The sequence below is a fragment of the Berghia stephanieae genome, chromosome 2 (genome assembly GCF_034508935.2).
Source record: "Berghia stephanieae isolate SIO BIC M18660-M18661 chromosome 2, UCSD_Bste_1.3, whole genome shotgun sequence".
In the NCBI taxonomy this organism is placed as follows: Eukaryota; Metazoa; Mollusca; class Gastropoda; order Nudibranchia; family Aeolidiidae; genus Berghia; species Berghia stephanieae.
The window spans coordinates 3,267,153-3,294,717 of NC_088361.1; the positions used below are offsets into that span (position 1 = coordinate 3,267,153).

The following is a 27,565-nucleotide window of genomic DNA, read 5'->3' on the forward strand; positions in this document are numbered from 1 at the left end:
TGTAGATCCCATTGTTTGAAGTATTGTACTAGCCATTTATTGTTTACACTTACGTTAAGATTTTTAGTCACGATGTGCCATATCTATTTTTTATCCTTATTACGACAACATTTATTGGAATGACACAGAATCGTCTTGGTATCACGGTAACAATAATAGCAGTAATATCCAGCGGCTACGACCAAGTCGTGGTGGTGTGCGGAAACGAAGAAAAATAAATATTCAAATAGGTCACAGACCACCACCCTTTCATACTAATAGAGCACTCAAAGTACATAACACACCACGGTGCCCAAGGTCTCTGATCAACATACCACTCAACGACACTCACAACAACATGCCAATTGTAAACGACACATCAACATATCAACGAAACATAATGACAACACCTGATCATTTTGATGAGATGCATAAACATAATGAGAACGTAGCTTGTGAAAATAAGACAATAACAACAAAGGGGGGAAGAAGGGTCAATATGAGGCCAAATGAAATAAAAAGAATCAATCACCAAATCAACTCAAATCATAACACGCTTAAAATAGCAAACAGGCAAACTAACAGTGACCGTAATGGTGAACCGAGAAACATGTTGAGAACTATGACCATAAACTTTCAAAGTTTAATTCCAAAACTACCGGAATTTTGGAAATTGATATCAGAAATAAAACCAGACATAATCATAGGTACGGAAACATGGCTACATTCCGAAATAAAGGACAGTGAAATATTTCCACCAGAGTGTTCAGGAAAGACCGAGAAGATAGGTATGGTGGGGTGCTGGTTGCAACAACAACGAACCTCTCAGTAATAAAGCTTGACATCCAAACAAAATCAGAATCGGTGATCGTAAATATCAAAACAGAACAAGGCCTACTCACTGTGGGCGCTATGTATAGAACACCTTCAAACTCAACTATGGAACAAATGACTGAGATAACACGCTGTATTGATAGCCTAGACCCGAAAAATGTACTCTGGTTAAGCGGAGACCTGAACCTACCTGATATCAATTAATTGGGAACAAGAAAAAATAATCAGTTACCAATATCCTTCATTTATAAACCAAGCATTTATTAACAAATTGTAAGATTTTGGCCTGAGTCAAATAAACAAAATCCAACAAGGGGTACAAATATCCTCGACTTATTTATCACAAATCGACCAAATTTAATTGTCAAGTGTACAACCATTCCAGGCATTAGTGACCATGACATTCTCATCACGGAAAGCACTATCAAAGCAAACAAAATCACAAAAAAATCACACCCTATTACTATTTGGAAAAAGGCAAATATCGCCGAAATGCGGACAGAAACACGTCTTTTTAGTGAAAACATAATTAATCAAATCTAGAAAGCACTGAGGATGTTTGGACTGCCATCAACGACCACCTAAACAAAATGATGACCAAACATGTACCAACGGCATGGAGCAGAGCGAGAAAGTCCAACAGTAAGAAAGACTGGTACAATTATGCCCGACTGAAAAAAGAAACACAAAAAGAGAGTAGAAAGGCCTATCATAATCATGTTAAGGAACTTGTTAGTGAAGACTCAAACAAAAAGCTCTGGAAATTTATAAAAAGTAGGAGGTGCGATTCGGTTGGTATAGCGCCCCTTGAGCATGATCGTGTATTATACTCTGATGCAAAGGAAAAAGCAGACATACTTAATAACCAATTCTGCTCTGTTTTTGCTTCAAAAGCTCATACCAAAATTACCACTCAACAACTACAAGGCGAAGAAAACGATTCCAACACTATGGCCGAAATCAATGTGACAGTAGAGGGCGTTTCCAAACTCCTCGCCACTCTAGATCCAAAGAAAGCATGTGGCCCAGACAAAATACCATCCCGTCTCTTAAAGATATTGAGTAACGAATTTGCACCTGCCCTCACACATTTGTTCAAACTCTCTCTTGAAACGGGAGACATACCAATTGTTTGGAAGCACGCTCTTGTCCAACCCATCTACAAGAAAGGTGATAAAAGCAGGGCTCAAAACTACCGTCCAATTTCATAAACGTGCATTTGCTGCAAACTGGTAGAGCATAGTGAGATCCTCAATAACTGAATATCTCGAAACTAACAGTATTTTTTTGTGATGAACAGCACGGATTTAGGAAGCACCACTCATGTCAAACTCAACTTCTATCATTAACACATGATCTGTCAGCTGCTATTGATAAAGGTGGACAAATTGATCTAGTACTACTGGACTTTGCCAAGGCCTTCGACAAGGTCCCTCACCATCGGTTAATCCAGAAATTGTATGACGTTGGTATCAGGAACAAAACCTTACAATGGATTGCAACTTTTCTGGACAATCGCACCCAACAAGTTCTTGTCGACGGCGAGACTTCCACTATCGGGATGGTGACATCGGGCGTACCTCAGGGCTCAGTCCTTGGGCCCGCCCTATTTTTAGTGTACATAAACGATCTTCCACGAGGTATAAGGTCAAAAGTGCGCCTCTTTGCTGACGACACAGCATTATATAATCAGATAAAAACAACAGACTACTGCAAAACACTAAATGAAGATCTAGCTAAATTACAAGAATGGGAAACAATAAATCAAATGGAATTTAACGTATTAAAGTGCAATGTTCTAACCATCACAAATAAGAAAGCACCTATAACATTTGAATACCAACTTCATGGTCAAAACCTGGAACATGTAAAGACAGCAAAATACCTTGGCATTGAGTTTGCTAAAAACCTCAAATGGAATGACCACATATGTCACCTGGCTTCAAAGGCAAATCAAACAAGCGCTTACATCACCCGCAATTTAAAAAGATGCCCAATCACAACTCAAACCCTTGCTTTTAAAACTATTGTTAGACCAATTTTGGAGTATGGCAGCTCAATTTGGGACCCATATACAAAGAAAAACATCGACACCTTAGAAAACATCCAAAGAAAAACAGCAAGACGCATCACAAACACATTCGATCCTTTCTCAAGTGCGTCTGAAATATCACAACGGATTGGCCTTGAACCTCTGGAAAAGAGAAGAAAGATAGATAAACTTAAATTGTTCCACAAGATCTACTACAAAAATTCGTGCCTTAAACTTCCAAACGACATCAAAGATATCGGCACAAGAAATACGAGGGGACACACAGCAAGAGTAACCATCCCAACATCAAAAACAGACGCCCACATGTATTCGTTTTTCCCTTCCACTGCCCGACTATGGAATAGCCTCCCAGCTGAAGTGGCTGAAAACGGTTGCCAACATGCCTTCACGCGATTGCTGGAGTTCACAACGTGACTTTTTAATCTATGTGGTTTTAGTATTATGTGCAGAGTTTTAGCAAATTTAAAATGTAAAACACTACAAACTGTGGAGTGATCCTCGACAATATTGGAGGTTTCCACAAGACGAAGAAGAAGAAGAAGATACGATGGCGGCGATTAGCCATTTCTAAAGTGGCTGTTGTCAGATCTGTTCATAGTAGTCTGTGGTTTGGGGGTGACATGATGAAACGAAACGAAACAAAATTTTCACAGGAAAAGCCACTCACGTCGACGAGGAGGGGAACAGAATTGCCAGGTTGGCTTATTTTTATACAAATCGCCTAATTTTGTATTATTATTAATGTCTTTGAATTGTCATTTTACGGTTGGATTTTTTGAATATTTTGCATGTAAGAAATTTTCAAAATTACATATTATTTCATGCAATAACAATGACACATTTTGGATAACAAAATTTATTACAATTACCTTTGTGATGACATTTTTGTATTTCTCTAAGTATTAGGGTAAGCTGGAGAAAGTGCGGCTATATTGTTTTGTGAAATTATACTTGCCTTCGGATCGGAAGGTCATGGACTCAAGCCTCGCTCGGCGCATAGTTGAGTCCTTGTAAAAGGCTCTTTACCCACATTCAGGTGTACTCCGGTGTAAAATGAGTACCTGACCCTTAACAGTGTTGTCTTGGTCCGAAAAAAAGATCGCAATATCGCCTAATAGATGTCATGTCATGCTCTACTTGTTAATTGTTGCTGTTGGCCAGGAACCCCTTGTAAAGCACTTTGAGCACGTGTAGTGGATATCGCGCAATACAATAGCTCAATGTTTTAAAAGGCATTCCCCCCCCCCCCCCCCCCCCCCCCCCCCCCCCCCCCGGAAATTTTATTTTTTAGAAATCTGGATTTTTTTCCGTAATGGTTTGAATTATTTATAAAATATTATCTGGCAATCCCGGTGGCACCTAACCCGGTGGATTCATCCGTCATCCTAAATCCTATCACAGTCATAGTGTGATCGATGATGCAACTTGGTTGAAACTGTTGATCTATAAATTAAATATCTCTAACCATTTTACTCAGAGTGAATACGCTTTATATTTTTCACTTCAGTGAAATCTTAATAATATTAAAAAATGACTGACGTGGCAGAGGCTGTTGCCGATATTTCTCTTGGTAAGTAAAGTAAAACGAGAAGAAGAGTAGCAGTCGGTCAGTATCAGTATGTGGAAGTATGTGAATATGCGGAGTGTGAGTGTTAGTTCATAATTCACCTATTTTCACATTCATATTATAAATTCTATCTAGTCTGGCCTCCCTCCGGACCGAGGCGGCTGAGGTCACCCGTCTCCGGGAGGAGAATAAAAGAATGAAGGAGAGGGAGCCCTCGATGGAGCTGTCCCTCCACAGCTCTGTCTTAGACAGCTAGGTGCTAGGGCGAGCAACCGTGTAAATATATTTATTTTTGCCCCAGCCCCAGGAAAGGGCTTTCCTTTTATTTCAGCCCTAGGTAAGGGCCTTCTTTATGTTTTGTTCGGCCCTAGAAAAGGGCCTTCATTTTATTTTACCCCCCCCCCCTTTTTTTTTTGTTGCTACGCCCTAGATAAGGGCTCCTCTCCTTTAGTTCACTGTAATACCGAGAGCTCCAGAAAGGTGCAGGTGAGTACCCCACATCCAGCGACCCTGCCCTTTTTGGGGGGGAGCAGTGTAGGGATCTCTAGCCGTAAACAATCGTAGGGCTAGTGACCTTGGCAATGGTCATTCCTACTTCCGCTCTGCCTCGTCCCGAGCTGACCCGGCTCATATAAAGCCGAGTGGACCTCTCGATTCACACACTTACCTACGACTCTTACCTACTACACTGACTTCCAAACTTACCTACTGTACACTTACTCCTTACTTCAAGCTCTACACTCACCAGATTCCACACTCTTAGACACGACATTTACTTCTGGACACTTCATTCTCCACACCTACTCCTTTACAGACTCACACTTACAGACCTTCTCTTGACCTATCTACCATTACGACTAGATTCAGGGTAAGCTATATTTTTATACTTTAACATTATCTATCTAATATCTAGTTTTAACTCAGTAATTCCGTGATTCACCGGCCATCTGGACCCATCCTAGCCATGGAGTCCTACAGCCAGAATACCGAGTTCTGGCAATCACGGTAGTTACTACACAACTTTTCGATAAGGTAAAGCAAAAAGTGAAAGTGAAAGACATTCCTAAAGTACATTCGTAAAAGGAGGTGTAAATTTCCAAGGAGTTGAGTAAGTCCTTTGGAAGTTGATGGTTCATCAACTGCCACTGCCAAGGAGTCAAATTGGATTTCTTCAGATGCCTGCGGTGATTTCAGTCGAGCCTCGGATTTGCGCATTCGAATCTCGAATCCCGTCACTTTCTTCCAACGCAGCGTTCTTCCAATCACAATAGGGACAGTGTCTACGTTCGTTGGCACTGTAGTCTTTTCCGGAATTCCAAGACGAGTTAAAATCATAACAAAACAAAAAATTACTGTTGTTTTTGGATTCAGCGGAAAAGAACAGGATGAAGTGAAAGATTTACCAAGTCCTTAAGTCTAAGTCCTAGGCCTAACTAGATCTTACGTTTAAAAAAAGTAGGATTTCCTTTGTCGTTCTATAATACTATTATAGGAAATTATACTGCACACAGAAACAATTTACATAAAACATTTTTGCAACAAGATCAATCGTAAATAGCTAGTAGACGTTTTACCAACTGGCAAGGTCCCTGACAAAAACAGGAAATATGTGTATGAGAGAGATTGGGGGGGGGGGGCGAAGGAGAAGAATTACTAAATGAGACAGAGATGGAGATAGAACAGACAAAATGAGAGTACCACTAATATTATTATTACCGCCATCACTCCATACTCCGTGCCCGTTAAGTGTTGATGATTTACCAACTGGCACGGTCCGAGGTAAAAAGAGAAAATGAGAGAGAGAGAAAGAGAGTAATAAAATCTGAGAAATAAGAAATCAGTATGAGAGAGAGAAAAATGTCACGTTAATAGTAGTAGATAGTTGACGATTTACAACTGGCACGGTCCATTGCTAAAACTAAAAGTTAAAAGAGGGAATGAATGAGAAAGAAGAAAATGAAAGAAAAGAGAAAACGAGAGCATTGATATTAATAACAATGAGTGTTTGTGTTTGAGAGAGAGAGGGAAAGGAGAAAATGACAGAGCAACACACCCAGAGAGGAAAAAATGGCACAAAGAGAAAATGACAGAGAGGGGAGAGAGAAAAGAAAAAAAATGACAGAACAGACAATGAAAAAGAAGAGAAAATGACAAGAGAGAGAAGAGAAAATGAGAGTATTAGTATTAATTAAGGCTACGGTTATTCAGAGTTGACTCTGAATAACTGTCTACGGTTATTCAGAGTCGACTCTGAATAACTGTCTACGGTTATTCAGAGTCAACTCTGAATAACTGTCTACGGTTATTCAGAGTCGGTTATTCAGAGTCGGGGAGTCCACTCTGAATAACTGTAGACAGTTGACTCTGAATAACTGGCTACAGTTATTCAGAGTCGGGGAGTCGACTCTGAATAACTAGACAGTTATGAGTGATGAACTTCCAGTTACCAACCACACGGTTTTTCTGGGGTTTTTTTCTTCTCTCCCACCTCTGTTTAACCCTACGGGAAAAAATCGTTTTACCAGAACCCATAAAATCCAGATACTCTTGTCTCAGATTAAAAGAAAAGGAAGCTGCTGTCTCTCTCAGTTTTTATTTTCACTGTTGATCTTTTGTCAGGCGTTTATTTATTCAATTTGTCAATATATTGAGTGGCATTTTAAAAACTCTAGATCAAGCCTTTATTGATTTGTGGTATGACACTTACTTTCGGATCGGATGGTCCTGGGCTCGAGCCTCGCTCGGCACATAGTTGAGTCCTAGGAGAAGGCTCTTTACTCACATTCTCTCACCCTACTCAGGTGTAAAATGAGTACCTGACAGTTAACAGCGTTGTCTCTGTCCCAAAAAAAATGTAATATCACCTAACAGGCGTCATGTCCCGTCTTTCATGTTCAATGTTGCTGTTGGCCAGGGAGCCTGTGTAAAGCGCTTTGAGCACGTTTAGTGGAAATTGCACTATATAAAAGCTCAATGAGTGAAAGTTTAAAATGTCTGAAATAAGACCATTGTTTTGGTTCTCCGTCATTTTGTTTTTTTGAAGTATTGAAAGTTGAAAGGTAGTGGACAGCAGTCCTATTTTTTTTTTTTTTTTTCTATTAGGGTTAGCTCGAGGTTAGAGAGTTTTTTTTCTATTAAAGTGAGTTATAAGTAAAGGTGCAAGGGTGTTTATTTTTCCTATTAGGGTTTGTTGAGGGAATATTTAGGTAGTTTCACTAAGCATGAGGAGCTTTCGGAAGGCCTCCCATAGCTTGGTAGGCTATTTTCACCGTACAGTGATATCTTGGCAGGCGATTTTCACAGTACAGTTTTATCTTGGTAGGTGATTTTCACCGTACTGTGATTATAATGTGGTAGGCAATTTTCACTGTACGGTGATAATAGTGTGGCAGGCGATTTTCACCTTACAAGTTATATCTTGGTAGACGATTGTTAACGTACAGCAATAATATATTGATAATCTTATTTTAACATTATTTTTGCAGCACTTCATTTTAAACATCGTCAATAACCCAGAAATCGAAGTGTTGAAATTTCTTAGACATAACGTTTTCTGATATTTTGTGCACCTTTATAAGTTTATAAGTGATATACTGGTGGTAGGAACTCAGTGGATAATTGAACTGGTAGTAAGGACTCAGCGGGTAGTACTATTTTCACGGTACAGTGAAAATTCCCGAAAAGAATATAACTTCATGAAAAATATCAACACAAACCAGTCCTTCAATTAAAAATTTTAAATTACAATAATCGTTGATCAAAATGTGCTTTCAGAATGCTAAGAATTAGACTGCATGGCCAATTGCAAATCAGGGCTTGTAAAAAAGAAATAATCTTCTTCTTTTTTTTCTTTTTTTTTTAATGTCAATTTTTTCAGCTTATAAAGGCTTTTATTTGAAAATCTTAAGTTTAAAGGTGTCGAGTCACAGACAAATATTCCACTCCAGTTTCCTCTCTCGCAATTGTCCATGTTTTCACTTTCTCTTGACACATATCTCCTAATTGTTCTTATTTTTCAGGTGAGCTGTACATATCTGAAGAGAATGGAAATGATGAGACGGGCGATGGGACAAAATGCAAACCAGTCAAGACTTTGTTACAGGTAGTTCTTCTGCAAATACCTTTATGGCAAAATACAGAATTTTTTGTGTATCCTTTAAGCAAGTCCACTCAAATTGACTATACTCATAAGTACAGTGCAATCCCTGGATAACGACAACGCTGGGACTGGAAAATTATGTTGTTATTCCGGGGTTTTCAAGATGGGAGCAAAAAGGGGCGTGGTGAGACCTGTGATTATAACAGTGCGATGCACAGACTGGTGCCTGAGATAAATCATGCCTCAAAAACACTAGAATGTGTTTTTCTCAAATTTACAAATGGTATAACAGTTACACCTTCACTCTCCAATGTGTATTGTCATTATTTTGATCGTAAACAGTGCCCGAACCCATTTGACAAAACTAAAATGGACCCTTGAGAGTTCCATCAACTGATAAACTTCTTTTGATGTGGTTCTACATGAACAAGCGCTGGTTCCACACAGTGTAGTAAACATGTGTTCTGATTGGTTGGGAACTAAGTGATCTCATTGGGAGTGGGAAAAAAGTGTTTTTATAAATTAAGACTACGAGATGATGATGGTTGAGTATAGGTACCAAATGGAGATTATTGTTATAATGATATCGCTAAACAGGGGTTTTACTAAAATGTATGTCGCTATTTGGGGTTTATCACTATTGAAATATAGCAACCAAAAAAAAAAAAAAATTGAGACCAGAGGTCAATGTCACTTTCCAGGGGTTGTCGTTATCTAGAGGTTGCACTGTACACTCATTTGACAAAACAATGTTCTTATTTTTAATGATGAAATAAAATCAAATTAATAAAACATAATTTAGTTGGGCCTGTCAGAAAATCTACTGTGCTAACAGCAAGCAGGTTTCGCAGATTTTTTTTAATGGCTTGGAGGAAGGAATAGGAACAGATGGATTGTGATCATGGCACACATGTGTCCTATTGTTAGGGTCTATCTAGATAGGTGTGATACAAGAGATACAGAGTTAGGAAGGGGGGGAGTTATTGTTGCAAAGGACAAGGACAACTTCAAGAAGAAGAGGGAGGTGATGAAAAAGATAGAGAAGAGGAGGAGGTAAATGAGAGTGAACCAACAAGTTTAAGAAGTAATTAAACCTTAGAGTTTACATTTGACTAAATTGATAAGAGAGTTTGGAGCAGTGCAGAGAGATGGAAGCCCTCATAAATTAGTCTATCCAGACAATAATTAGATATATCAATGAATTACAAGCTTTTCAATCCCTTGTCCCACCAAACTCATGGTATGATGTTGTCACATAATGTAATAGAAAACATTGGTCTAACCTTTTAAGAGAAACAACCACAAAAGACAAAAAAAAATTATAAATGACTTATACTTCACATGGGCAACTGACATTACAACATAGTGTATACATTTTTGTAGAGACTGAGAGTCGAAACGTGTTTTTACTTAATTGAATCTTAGGGACCTTTACTAAGTACAGATAATTAGAATTCGCTTATAAGTATTCTCTATCTGATTCCTGAGGAGAATGCTTATAAACAGGGACCAATGTGTATGGATTCTAATTAGCATATATTGCAGAATATTTAAAAATTTGGATCTATGACTCTGATCAGAAACAGTTTTTAAAAATTTTCATTATCCTTGACATTTCAGAGCTAAAGAAGGTTAAAGTGTCTTTAGTATGTTGATGTTAGTGTGTCCTATTGTACTATGCCATGCAAATGTTCATCAGACAGACTCAAAGGACATAGTTTATCATCTCCTGTCTTTGTTTGTTTTATAAGGTTTTTAATTGGGTGGGGTTCCTTACCTCCTATAGTGGGCAGGGAGACACTTACTGTGTCTTCTATCCCCTATATCTGTTTTCCAACATGCTTTCTGTCTTTGTCTTAGAATGGGATTACGGATACCCTATCTGGGAGGGAAACAGTTAAATGTATAGTTTTTGGAGATGGTATTTTTTGTCTTGTTAATCATCTCTCTGTTATGCACTGTATTGTTTTGTTTTCTTATTATATATGATTTGTAAACATTTGAGTGTATCCCTCTTAGCTGGGACCTGTGCTTGTGTCTGGATGAGACTTTTAGGTGATCTCAAACTAAGTACTTTGATAGTGTGCTCTTGGAATCTACATGTTTCCTTTATGAACAAATTGCCCTTTGTCTTACCTTTTCTTGGGTTCTGTAATTGTAATTCTAGAACTTTTTACTATCCCATTTTCTTCCTTTTTACTGGCACTGATGTGACCTTAATGTGTTGCACCGTAAAACCCTAAAAAACATAAACACAAGGTTTTTAAATTTCTTCAAAACCTCAATTTAACTGTCTTCTCATTAACTTTTTCAGGCAATGCGGGTGGCAGGGAAAGAACCCTTTCCAAATTTCCTCACAAAATCAAAAGAAGAGGGTCAGGTGAGGAAAAGGAGTGCAAGTTTCTATTATTTTCTCAAGATTTCTGAGATGGTTTATTTATTGTCTACAAATACTAACTATTGGGGTTTTTAACATTAGTTTGCTAAATTAAAGAAGTAAAGTAGTGATGATAATGAAGCATTATAAAGCACATACTTCCACTCAAAGGTGCTCAGGTCGCTAAAAAAAAGTTACAATCAATAGTTAATCAATGCACAAATTAAAATAAATAACGGACTAAAATGCACATGAAAAAAGTTCTGTTTTCAGGTTTGTTTTTTTTTAGAAATTCACTCTAGCTTATATTTTGCCAATTTCATAGATTTATTACCCAGAATTAATGGAATGTCAAACACAATCATCAATTTTTGTATAATCAGTGCTCATTTTTGTTTGTTTTTCAACATTAAAGGATTTTGAGCCAGTGGCAAAGTCTCAGATAAAGAAAGTACAAAAAATATGGCAACGAGAACAATACAAAAAAGCAGAGGCTGAGGAGGCAGCTGTAAGTAATAATACATCTCATTGGATTTTTATTGTTTGTATTTTTTTTTTCTTTCCTTCCTTCCCTCCTTCAGTGATGATAATCTTCCGCAAAATTCTTGGGTTTTGGGATTTTCTCAGAAATTTTGGGCTGATTTTGTCGTGTCATTTTCATGGATATGGCTGAGGCAGCCAAGTGGTGGATCAACAGAAAAATCACCATCTTGTCTTGTGTCATATTTTGACACGTGTGCTCAGTTGCATAAATTTTGGTGTCTCTCATTTTATGACATCAGCCTAGACACTCTGGCAATTAATGTCAAAAGTGACATAAGACAAGTGGTCTTGGATGAGTTGAGCCAACTCTCAATCATGATTATGTGTTCCATTAAAAGGATCTAAGACCTATGCTGCTCCTGCTGTCTGGAATTCTTTACCATTCAGTGTAAGGAGCGGGGTTGCGGGTTCCCAGTCATCTTTTAAAAAGAAATTAAAATCCCATCTTTTGAGAAGCTCACTAGATTAAATTAAACATCTTATTTTTTGTAAGATTTACATTTCTTACATCAGAATTCTCATGACATTATATAATCTCCCTTCATCTGCCTTTATTGTTAAATGTCCTGATATGATTTTTATTCAATGATTCATGTTAACAGCTATTTTTCGTTTCTGTATGCATATGCACGTTTTAGTGAATGTATGTGTCATTGTGAGGGTATGTGTGTGCGCATGCTTGTATAAATGGATGTGTGTTCGAAAATGTTTATAATGATGTTTTACAATTTTGTGCTGTTTTGTCAAGGGGATTTGGCGCTGTATACAAATAAACTTTATTATTATTATTACTGTTGTTATTATTATTATTATTATTATTATTATTATTATTATTATTATTATTATTATTATTATTATTATTATTATTATTATTATTATTATTATTATTGTTGTTGTTGTTGTTGTTATTACTACAACCACCACTAGACCATCATCCCTACCATAACTACTACAACCACCACCACAACTACTACTACCACTTCCACATCATCCCTACCACCACTACTACTACTACAACAAACACCACCACGTCATCATTCCTACCCCACCACAACTACTACAATCACCATGTGTTGTAATTACACTACCAACTTTTGAAATTCCACTGAGTGGTGTCAGAAATTGCTGCGACACACATTTTGGATTGCATCTCAGTAAATTTTAATGAAATTCAAATTTATAGGTTATGGTCGCATGGATGAGTCTTGATCTGTGCTGAAAAATTTCCTCCTTTTTTGTGACTAGTCATTCTCACCCCTGTGTATGGAATGGAAATTTTGTTCTATATGGTCTGCCAGGAAAATTATTGATGTATTTTGAAACTTATTGAAAAAAGGGAATTTGTGAAAATTCCTTTATAATTGTTCGTTTACATTTTTCAAAATTTAGGCCAAAGAAGCTGAAAGACGTGAAAAAAACATAGAAGAAGCAAAGAAAATCACTATTGAGCAAGATCCAAGTCTACCTGCTCCGACCAAGGTAAGGCCGGTTCAAGTGCTTGTTATGTGATTTCATATCCCAGGGTTTTTGGAAAGATATATATTATATCTGATTACAATTGTTAAAGCTTTTCAAGTTCTGCTTCCTTTTTAAAGATCCTTTCTCATGTTTCAATTCCCAAAGCAAACCTATCATGCCTATTGATAGACTAGGTATTACTAACCAGATTTTAAGGGAGCAAATTTGACTTCAATTATTATTTTGGACGATAGATTGGGATTTTAAAATATGATTTAAAATATTTTTAAAAACTTTTTATTTAACCTAGTCATTTGTTTGGTATCGTATACTATTCAACGAAAGAAATTTGTGACCTGATAAAGGGGGGTCAGAGATGTCAATTTTCAACTTACTACAGTTTCAGAGTCATGGCAACAAACTCGATCTTTTTCAATTTAGGCTTACAATATCCCGAAATCTTGATATTGTCACTTCTGGTGAATCATTAAATCAGTAAGATGTATTGTCGCCAGCAACTGCTGAAATTTCCATGCACCTCTTGGGAATTGAGGCAATGAGGTGGCCTATTGAAGCAACTGGTATGCCTCTCCACTCTTCGTCCAAGGCATCAATTCCAAGTTCTCAGGGGCTCTATTCTGAGCCGTCTCTCCAATTCATCCCAAAGATGATCTATCATGTTTAAATCCACTGAATTTGAATGCCACAGTAATACATTGACATTTTGTTAATTAATGGAAATACTACATCATAAGGCAAGCAGGATGGGGTCTCTGGCATTGTCCTGGTGAAGTATGGCGCCATCTCTTCATACCATGAAGAGTAATAATGTTCTTCACGTAATCTAACGATGTGAAGTTAACTCACAACATAAAACCTCTTTCTTCATGAATTAGGGCCTCAGCTACACAAACATTAGAATATCTTTAATTTTGATGACCATTTACTCGGTAGCAGCTATCATGATGTCGAAGTAAAATATGTGATTTATTGAAGATGTCATGATTCTATTGTTGAACGGTCCATATTCTCTGACCCACTGACATCATCGTTGATGTCATTGTCAAAAAAATGTCATTGTGTTAATATGCGCGCTCTGAGGAATGTTAAGTATAAATGCCTCCTCACTGTCCAGTCACTTAGTCTAATGTCCTTAATTATCAAGTGGACTGTTGTGGAGGCAAATTGAAAAGTGGTTCTGGAGATGATGCAATTGAATGAGTTGATCCTGTGCAGGGATTGTTGCCCTTGGGTCTTCCACTTCTGGTTGTGTTTGCTGTTGATTCAGGTTCACAAAATTGATCCCAAAACCTACTAATGGTTGACTGAGATGCTCAAAAGGTTACAACCCTTCTGACTTGGTTTTTGTAAGAAAACCAAACCACATGTTAAATCTACTCACAACAATAAGTCCAAAACTCAACACAAGGAGGAAACAGGTTGACCAGGAAAGGTGTTTGAAAGTGGAAAAAGTATTATGCATTTGTATTGTTGAACAGTAAAGATTTATTGCGATTTTGCAGATCAAAATTCGTGATGGAGTTAAAAACAGGAACACAAGAGTAAAATTGTTTGGATGGGTTCATCGTCTCAGGCGCCAAGGTTGGTCTAGAAAAAGAAATATTTTAAAAATTAGAGTTGTATTCATAAGTTATTTTGGCCAAATGATGAATTTATGTCGCTTTTAAAAAATTGTTTCAAACTTGTCAAAACCCTTTGCAGTTTATGATTGAGGTGATGTGGTCCATTTTCTTTTTGATGTGCTATTAAATTAAGCTATTGCACAATAAATAGTTTGATATTCTACTTACATATTTTGAATGCCTAAAATCAATCTCAGAACTCACAGATAACACTGTAAAATTTAGTATTTTCTTGTACTTTAAAAAAAAAAAATTTGATATGTCCAAAATTGTTCAGCTTTATTTGTGACTTGTCTGAAAAATTGTATCAAAGTCGATCACATACCACATTCTCTGATTCCTGATGGTCAATATTAACTTTATTAAAAGTCACTTACATAAATCAGCTGCTTCAAATTGAATTTCAATGAGTGTCAAAACTTTGCAAAGTTTCTGATATGATCATATCAAAGTGATCAATGGTTTGAGTTAACAAAGCAAATTGATTTTCTTCTCTTCTTTTTTAAAAGGTAAAAATCTTATGTTCCTTGTTCTCCGAGATGGAACTGGTTTTCTTCAATGTGTCCTGAATGATAAAATGGTAAGCACAAATTATTTACTACAGCAAACCTAATCAACATTTATGTCTATTTTATGCAATTAATAAATAATAATAACAAGGGAAGTTTTCTTTTTCAATAAATATTAGGTGGTCTCAGATTTGTTGTAGTGATTAAAAAAAAAAAAAAAAGATAAACTATATATCTGGACTCTACTATTGTGTATGTTGATGGTCTGGAACTTGGAGTTTATCAAAATATATCTAATCCATATAATCTTTTTTTAAAAACAGTGTCAAACCTATGAAGCTGTCACTCTTGCCACGGAGGCCGCCATTGCTGTATATGGTGTGATAAAGGAACTGCCAGAGGGGAAAGTGGTGAGTGTTCATTTGAATAAATTAGATTGTTTGTATATTATATTGTAGACTCTTCTCGAGTAACTTGCTTTTCTCTTCTATTTGCATTCTTTGTGTTTTATGATAATGACTAGATTAAATCTGTGACATTTAAAGCCTCCTTTAGGGATTGATAATAATATTAATTGTAGTTGCATTGTTATTCCTAGAATCTATATAAAGAATAGATTCACGTGTATTTTACTATTTATTTTTCACCAAATGATATGTTTTTTGTTTTAAGGCCATAGATGACCATGAAATGGCAGTTGATTTCTGGGAATTGATTGGACCATCTCCTCCTGGTGGTGCCGATAACATTCTGAACGAGGTCAGTTTTATATAAAGCTTTCAGGCCTTCTGTGTTGTTAATGTTTTGGGTTTTTTAAAATTTAGATAATTAGATTTGATTTTCTATATGGCAATACAAGTTCTGACCTAAATGATTCAATCTATAATGTTTTCTTGTGTTGTAACAGGTTTGCCATGGAGAGATTAATTAAATCTATAGCGACCAATCAGGTTCTGAATTTGTCATTGCAAATGATCTTAGCACTCAAGATTATTTTTGACCTATTCATCGCATTTAGATTGGGGGAAACGGCAGAGTAGATAAGGCATTGCGCTTATCACTAAGACTTTGAGAACATAGTCTAATCACTGACTTTGCATCTTGTTTATTTTCCTTGACTTGGAATCTTATATTGCCCATTATGTAGTGCTGAACTGCAACTAATGCCTGAATTATTCCAGTCTTTCTTTGGATTACATTGACCCTAAAGAAAAAGTTCTTTGTGTGAATAATAAAAAAGACTCCAATTGGATTCAGTAGTCTGATGTCATGCCGCCCGGCAACGGTGACTATCTTGGTTCTAAACAAAGAAAATCATTACTTTTTATTCTTCAAGCTGGCTAGAACTTTTCATATGTCTTGTGATCAGAATGTGTAAATTCAAAACATAATCAAATTTATGTTTTTTTCCCTCTGGATGCGCTTTTATGCTCGTCGGAGAAATATTTCATACAGGCGTCCGCCATAGTTCCAATAGTTTAGAGCCAGTGTTACTAAGTTACCATGCGTCAATAGGAAGGAAGTGACGTTACGACTATTGAATCCTATTATAAATGCCTTTCTTACAGCATCACTTACTGGGTTATTGATTGGGTCACGCAATAGACAAGAATTGTATGTCTTGCTAGTAACCCAGCTTAGAGAAGGAAACTCTGAACTAAAACTGTCATTGTTTGTGGACAAGTCTTGGCTGACTAAAGGCTAAGGAAGCACATCCTTACAGAAAAGCAGGCTGAAGTCGAGAGTCACTGGGCCGAAAGGCGCAAAATAGCCCAGGTATGGGTAACTGCCAGACCCGAAAACTGCAGCGACGTGCATCTACCCCCCTTCAATCATGATTGGGTCTATACAAATTTCACGATTTACCTCATCAAAATTTTTATGGGATATCACATGTAGATGAATTTATCATTCATCATATGAATTTTTAATGACAATCTTTTTATATCTTTTTATATATTTTTTCTTCCAATAGCAAGCCCATGTTGATGTTCAAATGGATAACAGACACATGATGATCAGAGGAGAAAATGTAATTTTCTTTTTTAACGTATTTACTCATTCAAGATAGTTAATTCTAAGTTATAGATTTGATTATTTACCTTAAATCTTCACTCTGGAATAATTTACCCTTTGTAGTAAGAAAAGCAGGCTAAAAACATAATTAGCATTTCTTAGCTTGATTGTTGATGCACATTTATGAGATTTTCATTTTATGATATGTGTAATAAATGTTGGTATATGTTTACATCTAAATCTAAAGCTATGGTGTTGTCTAATGATGTTTTTGTAAATTGCCTAGAGCTCATTAGTACACATTATTTTTTGAAACCATAGCTTTTCTCATAACTGCAAATTCTTTACCTGTATTAGCCTATTCCTTCTTTTATTCATATCATTCACTATAATCTGAATATTGAAAAAACTTTTTTACTTTGCTTTTTCTCTTTTTAAAAATGTTCACACCAGACTTCCAAGGTGCTAAGAATGCGGTCTGTGATAACACAGTGCTTTAGAGATCACTTCTTTGATCGTGGATACATGGAATTGTTTCCACCTACTCTAGTCCAATGTCAAGTAGAGGGTGGGTCAACACTCTTTAAGATGGACTATTTTGGTGAAGAGGTGAAGAAAAAATATATATTTCTTTCAATTTAAAAGTCGTAGAAAAGGAGGGAATGGTTTGGAAACGAGTTAAGGACGTGCGGGGGTGGAGATAGATGAAGAGGCAAATTCAATTCTTGATTGTTATGAATTTTTATTTATTAAAATACAATTAATTAGTAATTACAATCATGAACAGGATATTATTTTTAAATTTTAGAAACTGGGGGGGTGGGGGGGGGACAAAATATCTAACCATTTTGTTAAGAGGATATGTTATGATTTTGTTTGATATAGCTCTATATTATATTGTTGGTAAGATACACATGCAGTATGCGCTTGATGTTTCAAATTATTTTTAGCAAGCCATCTGTATAGATTTATTTGAAATCAACTTTGTAAAATATTTGTGTATCAACTCATTTCACAGGCTTACCTGACTCAAAGTTCGCAGTTATATCTTGAAACAGCTATTCCTTCAATGGGGGATGTTTTCTGTATGGCACAGTCTTACAGAGCAGAAGTCTCTAGAACCAGAAGACACTTAGCAGAGTGAGTTAGATCCTATGTCAGTTGAATATATGTTTGCTTTTAGGTCTTGTCATTAATATTCAGATCTTTGCTAGGCTATGATTATTGAATATGGAATTGCTTTGATATTGTTGTTTAATCACTGTTGAGAGTTGCGATATCCCATTTTTCCCAGGATTATCCTGTTTATAGGGTTGTTTGAAAAATCCTGGGAAGATTTTTTAAAATGTTTATTTGATAAATTAACAATATTTGCACATGTGAAATTACTACTCTGAGAGTATGTTTATGGCATGTTTCTATTGGATATAATTTGAAGACTCAATTCCTTTGTCTTTAATCAGTGATGATAATCTGCGACGAAAGTTTGGGATTTTGGGATTTGCTCAGAAAATTTCCGCTGATTTTGCTGTGTCAAACATTTTCCTCTGATAAAAGCTGAGGTCAATTGGTGGATCTGTGAAAAAATCACCATCATGTCTTGTGTCATATTTTAACACATGTGCTCAGTTGTATGAAATTTGGTGACACTCCCATTTTTATGGCATCAGTGTAGACAAACTGGGGCCAGGTGTTAAAATTGAGACAAGGCAATTGATGGTCGAAAAGGAAGGGGAGGGGCTAAATGAGTCTAGATTTTATTTGTAAGTAGGTCAAGAGTGGTAGTGCAATTATAGGTCCATTTAATAAAATAATTATAACTTCCCTCCAATTAGAAAAAATGACCTATCAATTAAACTCCCTCTTTCTCTCTCTCTCTCTCTCTCTCTCTCTCTCTCTCTCTCTCTCTCTCTCTCTCTCTCTCTCTCTCTCTCTCTCTCTCTCTCTCTCTCTCTCTCTCTCTCTCTCTCCTTCACTATTTCTTTGTCCCTCTCTTCTCTCTTTCTATCTTTCCCTTATCCATATATATCTCTCAACCATTCTTCTATCAATCTTCATGTTAACTTTATAAACCTCTTCTGGTTATAGAGAGATGATATTAATCTGTTACAATGATAAGATGTACTCAACTTAGTTTCCTCTTTTCACCTTTGTTTTTACAATGTTTAACAATCTTAATTTATTAAAGTTCTTAATTGTAAGATCCGTAACCACTGGGCTACAGTAACAAAGATATATCAAGTAATAACAAATACTTTCAGGCCTTTTGACCAAAAATTACTGGGTGGGGTTCCCTACCTCCACAGTGGGCAGGGAGGTACTTACCGTGTCTTCTATCCCCTTATATATGTTGTCCAACATGCTTTCTGTCTTTGTCTTGGTATAAGATTGCTTGGTTTTGTCCCGACCTTGGCCGGAGTCCTTGGCTGGGAGGGAAACAGTCAAATGCATAGTTATTGTTTTGGGACATGATATTTTTTTCATTGTAAATCATTTTGTGCTTGTGTCCGGATGAGACTTATAGGTGATCTCAAACTAAGTACATTGGTGGTATGCTCTTGGAATCTACATCTGATCCCTATTTGTTCCCAGTTCCCCTTCTTTTTCTTGGGTGCTTTAATTGTAATTCTAGAACTTTTTACTATCCCATTTTCTTCCATTTTGCTGGCGCTGATATGGCCTAAATGTGTTGTAAGTGCAGTAAAACCCTTAAAAACAAACAAAGATTTTATTGGTTTCCTTAACATTTGCTTATGACAGGTATACACATTGTGAAGCAGAGTTACCATTCATTACATTTGAGGACTTGCTGAACAAAATAGAAGATTTGGTGTGTGATGTGGTGGACAGAGTACTCAAGAGTCCATATGGCAAGATTGTTTATGAGCTCAACCCGGTATGAATAACTCAAAAATACTCCATCATGATTTTTGCTCTTTAAAATCCTCTATTTCATTCCAATAGCCTTCAACAGTCGTGACGTCACTTCCCTCATAATGATGCATGGTAACTTAGCAACTGGTTCTAATCTATCGGAACAATGGTGGACTACCTAATGAAATACTTCTCCAACGAGCATTAAAGTGTGTCCAGAGAAGAAAAAACATAAATTTGATCATGTTTTGACTTTTATACATTCTGATCACACTGGGTGGGAATCCTGACCTCCCATAGCGGGCAGGGAGGTACATACTGTGTCTTCTATCGCCTTATATCTGTTATCCAACATGCTTTCTGTCTTTGTCTTGGAATGAGATTACTTGGTTTTTTCCTGGCACTCGTCGGAGTCCTAGCTGGGAGGGAAACAGTCAAATGCAGTTATTGTTTTGAGAGATGATATTTTTTTTCCTTGTAAATCATCTCTCTGTTATGTATTATTATATATGTTATTTTTAAGGTTTAATGTAAGCATCTGAGTGTATTCCTCTTTGTTGGATTGTGTGCTTGTGTCCGGATGAGACTTATAGGTGGTCTCAAACTGAGTACTTTGATAGTGTGCTCTTGGAATCTACATCTGATCCCTATTTGTTCCCAGTTCCCCTTTGTCTTACTTTCTCTTGGGTGCTTTAATTGTAATTCTAGAACTTTTTACTATCCCATTTTCTTCCTTTTTACTGGCGCTGATATGACCTAAATGTGTTGCAAGCGCCGTAAAACCCTTAAAACAAAACATAAACATTCTGATCACATGACACGTGAAAAAAGTTCTAGCCAACATGGAGAATTACCGATTTTCTTTGTTTAGAACCAAGCTGCTCGTTGCCGGGCGACGTGACATCAGACTATTGAATCCTATTTGATATGCAAATATTAGAGTAGCTTTTAATGTATTTATTTCTGCCTAGCTTTAGTATTTCACCGTTTACTATAACAATGTAGTTGTTGAAGGAAAACAGATACTAGAGGTTAACTTCAGTTATTTTCCATCCAAGTTAATAAATCTGTTATTTGAAATTGAATTTGTCATCCAAATTAACAAATTTATTATTTTAATTGAATTTGTCATCCAAGTTAACAAATCTGTTATTTGAAATTGAATTTTTCCTGCAAGTTAATAAATCTGTTATTTGAAAGTGACCTAAAATCGTTCCTGCTGTCATGACATCATAACTTTCGTAAACTGTTTATTTTTAGGACTTTAAACCTCCAAAGAAGCCTTTCAGAAGGATGGAATACAAAGACGCCATTGTCTGGCTCAAGGAAAACAATGTCACAAAGGATGATGGAACATTTTATGAATTTGGAGAGGTACGGTTTTTGCTGATTTACTGCGTCTCTTTGCGGGTGGTTGGATGGGAGCATCACCCTTGAATCATATACCTATGATGTTCGCATGGGTGTACGATCCGATAGTGATGTCGTTTCTTCTTCTCTTTACTAGCCTATCCTGCTTCTTTGGTTTGTGATTGTATTTTTGACAGGGGATATTATTTTTCTGTAAATCTTCTGCCTGTTTGTTCTTGGTTATTTATAATTTAGCTTATGATGTCTTTAGGTTATGATTTTGGTTTACATTTGTACTATTTTTGTTAGATTGCTTGTTTTTTTTGTTTCAGCGGTCTCTCATATAACCTCAATTGTGTTGGAAGAGACCTAAAGCAACAAACAAAACTGCGTCTCTTTAATTTATGTTGGTTTTCTTCTTCATAGTGTTGTGAATATTTGTTCTCCTCTCTGAGGACTTCAATATGGAGCTACAATGATTATATTTGATTTTTCCAAAACATTTTTTGAAAGCTTTACTTGATTGAGTATATTTTTAATTTGAATATATGACAATTCGTAATATTTTTCATATCAATCTTTACTCAGACTTACATCAGCAGACCTGTCAACTCTCCCGATTTTATCGGGAAATTCCAAATATTTGTTCTCATTTCCAATTTCCCTGCTTACAAGCTATTTTCTCGATTTTGATTGATTTTTTTTTTTTTTTTTTTTTAATTTCAAATTTTTAAAAAAATCATCATCGTCATCATGATCATCATCACCACCATCATTTTTTCAAATATGTCTCTTATTTCCCATAATTTTTCACAGATTTTGTCTATGAAAAGTTGGCTGGTCTATATTTATATATACAGGCCTGTAAATCTTCCGTCTATTGTCGGATTTCCGACACTACGATTTTGCTCTATAAGTGCTAAAAAAAAAGATAGTAGTAAAAATAAAATTTGTAACGTCAAAGAACAGAACCAATAAAAAATAAAATAAAAGACTTTTATTTCGTTCCTCGAAAAATTTAGATTTTATTCCGCATCAAAGACAAAACAAAACAAAAGCTATAATATTATCATGCCACCTACACCTCCGCTAGCCGTGGATGTATTCACTGCCTGGCTACTGTGCCACAGCCAGCGAGAGAGAGGTCGCGAAGTTCGCGCGAGTCGTCTTCACACACACACACCTAGTCAGTAAATAACGCACACACAGAAGTGTGTCAGACCGGACCGGAAGGTTTCTCTCTATTTTGCTACCGACACACATGCATATCTCCAGTTCTCATATCGTTTTCTCTATATTTTATTGGTTCCGTCCCGATGTGAGACGGGAAAAAAATAATGCGAAATAATTATTTTTCTTCTAAATATATATTCTTCTTCGAAAGCTCTCGCACCACTTCTTCTTCTTCTTCTTCTTCTTCTTCTTCTTCTTCTTCTTCTTCTTCTTCTTCTTCTTCTTCTTCTTCTTCTTCTTCTTCTTCTTCTTGAATTGATCCAAATAAACGAAAGTATCAGCGTAAACATTTAACACAAACAGGAGCGAAGATACACATCCGTCAAAAGGGCAGGAATTGTTCTCTTCCTTTCATTTTACAACTAACTCAGACCTGGGCCCTAAAATAATTGGGATTTTTATTTTTTTTTTTGGTACCATAAAATAAGGACCTCGTTATAAATAAGTAGGGGAAAGTGACATGATTTGACTTGTCAATTGACGTGTCAGGGTTGCCAATGAATGCCAGATCTCCATGCATCTTGGTTCATCGCATCATCTTCCTCCAGGCCCAGTTCTTTCATATCGTCCCTTACCCAATCCATCCATTTAGTCTTGGGTATCCCTTTTTTCTCTTTCCCACTAATTGTATATCCAATACTTTCTTTCCCCACGTACTCCCTCTCTCGTCTCTTTAGTCTATCATCTTTATTGATACATTCTTCACTTCAGTCAACCTTCGAATTCGTTCATTTCTCACTTTATCTTTTCTTGTCCAGCCTAGTGACCATCTTATCATCCTCATTTCTGTTACCTTAACTTCTTTATCTTGTTTCTTTGTTGTAGCTGTTGTCTCTAATCCATCCAACATTGCTGGTCTTACAACTGATGTATATATTTTTCCCTTCAGCTTTGCAGAAATTTGTTTGTCACACATAACTCCATTTATCTTCCTCCAATTATTCCAGCCTACCTGGATCCTCTTCTTCACCTCCATCTCATTGCCCCCATCTCCTTGTACAGTTGTTCCTAAGTATTTGAATTGGTTTGTCTCTGGCACATACTCTTCTCCTATCTTTATTGGTGGTCCTGCTCCCTGTTGTCTGATGCACAAATGCTCTGTCTTCGATCGGCTAACCCTGTATCCCCTCCTTTCTTACACCCATCTCCAACCCTCCAGCTCCTTTTCCACCTCAGCTTTTGTATCATTCAAAAGTACTGCATCATCCGCATGCATCATGTTCCATGGTGTTTCATGCTGAATGTGTTCTGTGAACATCCATTACCATTGCAAAAAGCAGTGGGCTGAGAGCAGATCCCTGGTGTAATCCTACTCTTACATTAAGGGGTTCAGTTGAGCCAACAGCCGTCCTTACCACTGCCTTGTTTCCTCCGTGCATATCTTTGATAACTTCTATATATTTCTCTGTTACCCCCTTTGCTCTTAGACAGTAGCACAGTTCTTCTCTTGGTACCCTATCATATGCTTTCTCCAGGTCAATGAACGCACAATGTAATTTTCTTTGCTTTTCTCTATACTTCTCTGCTGTCACTTTTACTGCAAATATAGCATCCGTTGTACTTTTACCAGCAACAAATCCAAACTGCTCTTTACTTATGTCTACATCTTTTCTAATCCACTTATCGATTACTCTTTCCCATATCTTCATTGCGTGGCTCATTAACTTGATGCCCCATTCTTGAACGTCTCCCTTATTTTTGTAAATGGGGATCAGCATACTTTTTGTCCATTCTTCTGGCTTTTTTTTCTTTTTTTTAAGATGTCGTTGAATAACCATACCAGGAAATTTAACCCTTCATCTCCAAGGGATTTCCAGACTTCTTCTGGTATCTTGTCCGGTCCAACAGCTTTTCCCCTTTTTCATCTTGCACACTGCACCCCACACCTCGTTCTTGCTTGCCTCATCTATATTATATAGTTATATCAACCAAGTTCAAAATTTATGGAATAGAAATAACATAATCAGTGAGAATAAAGGAATACAGATTTACGAGGCACTGATTTGACATATAATTGTGTAATCTGGGACCTCACAAAAAACTTAGAAAGTCTTTATTCATACCACTGTAAACAATTGTGTCACGTCAGAATCTTTTGGCCAGAGACAAATACAAATACTGATCTCTATGAAAGAGCCAGGGTCCAACACCTGAGTACAATAATAAAAGAACAGCAATGGTCACATCTAAGTCGAGAAGATAACATCCAAGTCCAAACTGCAATGACAGAATATTTTCTACATGGCAACAAAATGTAGGGAAACCACCAACATCAATACTAACTACTCTCAACCAGGATCTCTCTACATATCAGAAATTTCTGGATTCCTGTGAGGCTGAATTAATTCCTGAAGAACTAAAAAAACTACAATGCCCCCCCTACTAGAGTCAAACAAGATCTTGACAGCCTCAAAACTCTGGTCCAGGATCGTGACCAATGGAAACAATTAACAACATGGATGGAGAGAGCAGCTATACTCATCAAAGTTTTAAAACTCTGTGGCTGAATCACACAACTCTCAGCAAGCGTCATTCAGACTGCGAGGCTTACTACTTACTTACTTATATAATATATATATATTAATATTCAAATTTCAGAGTAATATATTCCAATTATGTGAATCCAGATATTGGTTCAATTTTGTTTATTATTTTTTTGTTTTGGTTTTGTTTTTTGGGGTTTTTCTTTAAAATTCCTTTTTTTTAAATTTATTCTTTTCGTTTTTTTAAATTCTTTTTTTTTTCATTTTATGTTCAGAATGTTTGTTTTATTTTTTATATAATGATTTATTATTTTTATTTATTATTGTTATTTATTTATTTATTTTATTTTAAACATAGGATATCCCAGAAGCCCCAGAGCGCAAGATGACTGACACCATCAATGAGCCCATCATGCTATGCAAGTTTCCAGCTGCCATCAAGTCTTTCTACATGCCTCGTTGCCAGGATGATACAAGACTTACTGAGTCTGTAAGTATTGAATTTAATTGGTTTTTTTTTTTTTTTTTTTTGTTTGTCTTTATTTTGTTTTAATTAAAAAATCTTCAACTTATACAGATAGAAATTTGTTTCGTTTGTTCTCTTTTATTCAACAATTCTCCACCAAGTCTGATTTTTTTTCCCCATCAAGATTTTATAATTTCACCTGAATTTTTGAAGAAATATTTCTAAAACTAATGTTATTTTATTCTCCAAAGGATCTATTTGAAACTTACGACGCTCTCTCTGCTGTAAAAGCATTTTAAGAAATAGCACGCATTAAATAAAATGGATATCTAACATATTAGTGACATCTTAGATTGGTACAGATCTCTTTTCTTTTTTCTTTTTTTAAAATTAATGAAAATTTGCACATTATTGTTTTTGCAAATTAAATTATTATGAGACACTTGTTCAATGCTGATTTTATTTTTCTTTGGTCATGATGTTGCAAATGATTTTGTTGAACACATTGTATAATATCAAAGCATAAATCAAACTAAATGATCATCATTTCTTGGGTTGATCTAGGTTGATCTTCTAATGCCAAACGTTGGTGAGATAGTCGGAGGGTCTATGAGGATATGGCAGCTAGAAGAGTTAGAGGCTGGTTTCAAGAGGGAAGGCATTGACACCACAAACTATAACTGGTACATTGACCAGGTGGGTGCTATAGTGTATGCTTATCTATTTATTATTATTAACTTTTTTTTCTTTTGTTTTTTTGGTTATTTTATTATTGTTTATTTTTTTTGTCTTCATCATCATTGTTGTTGTTATTTTAAAAAGCTGTGGAAAAAAATTATTTTCATCTGTATGTCCTTATATGATATATAAAAACTTAAGTCAGTAAGTACATCGTTATTTGTTTGTATGAACCTTTATATGTTATGTATTTCGTAATGTTAATGTTTTTTTTCCTATGCTTTTTAAAATTATTTTTCTACAGAGGAAATATGGAACGTGTCCCCATGGTGGTTATGGTCTTGGAATCGAACGCTTCATCTGTTGGCTTTTGAACCGTTACCACATCCGTGAAGTGTGTGCCTATCCAAGATATGTGGGCCGATGCAAGCCTTGAGCATTTTCAACAGCAACAATATTTAGATTTCAACAATGATGCAGAAATTATTCATTAATATCATTTTTGTCCAGTCTGTTTGCTTGATGTGTTTAAAATATTTGCTTCTTTGTCCTTTACCAACTTACAATTGGATCTGATTTGAGCCATTTCACATCCCATAAATTTAGATTCTTGCCTGTTTGATAAAATTACTGTTTTTATAAACAATAGGCTTGCCTACTTAGTGATAAGTTCAATGAGAAAAAGCGATGTCCTGTTTTTGTCGTTTATTTCTTTTCTTTTGTTTTAATTTTTGTGCCATCTCATATAATCTGAACGTTAAATTATGTGATTATGTTTTGTCTGTGATTTTAGCTAATTTGCCTATTGTTTCATTTAATTTTGAATCTAGAAACCTATTTAAATATTTTACTTCTAGTATTTTTCGCTAGCAGAGATAAAAAGAATAAGCTTTGCTGGTGCAGCTTCCCTTTATATGGGATTATGACTAAAATTTGATAACAATGAAAGCCACGGTTTTAAATATTCAATGCATGATATAATTAGGATATGAAATTTAAATTGTTTTATTTCATTTATTTGATGCAAAGTTATTTTTTGTTGTCCTTTATTAGACCAGTGATGTCAGAATGTGATTTTTATTTTATAACCGCTTTAATAGATTTAGTATGACCAAAATAAATCTCTTATTCTCTCTTTCTCTGAAAAAATTGTTTCTTTTTTCATTCGGAAAGTATAAAAATTTTGATGCAGAAATAGTTTAAGGTCATTAGAGTTTATTTTGTTTGTCCTCCCTAAAAAACACAATGTTACTAAACGATTGAATGTGTTACTGTTCTAAGTACATTAATGTTTTCTTTAATGGCCTTGAATATATATATATATATATATATATATATATATATATATATATATAAAATATTATTATATTTCCTCATTTATTAAATTTCATTGAACTAAAAAA

The 27,565-nt window shown here is 35.8% G+C and overlaps 1 protein-coding gene across 1 annotated transcript; it reads left to right on the plus strand.

Moving 5' to 3' along the window:
• Nucleotides 1-4,207: 4,207 nt before the first annotated feature.
• Nucleotides 4,208-27,565, plus strand: LOC144964174 (asparagine--tRNA ligase, cytoplasmic-like). Its single transcript, XM_078898133.1, has 17 exons — nucleotides 4,208-4,436; nucleotides 8,453-8,535; nucleotides 10,847-10,912; nucleotides 11,325-11,417; nucleotides 12,842-12,931; nucleotides 14,434-14,512; nucleotides 15,063-15,133; nucleotides 15,386-15,472; nucleotides 15,735-15,821; nucleotides 17,038-17,094; nucleotides 17,532-17,687; nucleotides 18,097-18,218; nucleotides 19,839-19,974; nucleotides 21,213-21,326; nucleotides 25,377-25,508; nucleotides 26,049-26,180; nucleotides 26,467-27,565. The coding sequence occupies exons 1-17, from the start codon at nucleotides 4,397-4,399 to the stop codon at nucleotides 26,596-26,598; spliced, it is 1,677 nt and encodes a 558-aa protein (XP_078754259.1). The 5' UTR covers nucleotides 4,208-4,396; the 3' UTR covers nucleotides 26,599-27,565.

Coding starts and splice junctions, on each gene's coding strand:
- LOC144964174 (XM_078898133.1), top strand. CDS start 4,397: ATGACTGACGTGGCAGAGGCTGTTGCCGATATTTCTCTTG. Junction 17,095..17,531: donor TGATGATCAGAGGAGAAAAT/GTAATTTTCTTT, acceptor TGTTCACACCAG/ACTTCCAAGGTGCTAAGAAT. Junction 17,688..18,096: donor TGGACTATTTTGGTGAAGAG/GTGAAGAAAAAA, acceptor CTCATTTCACAG/GCTTACCTGACTCAAAGTTC.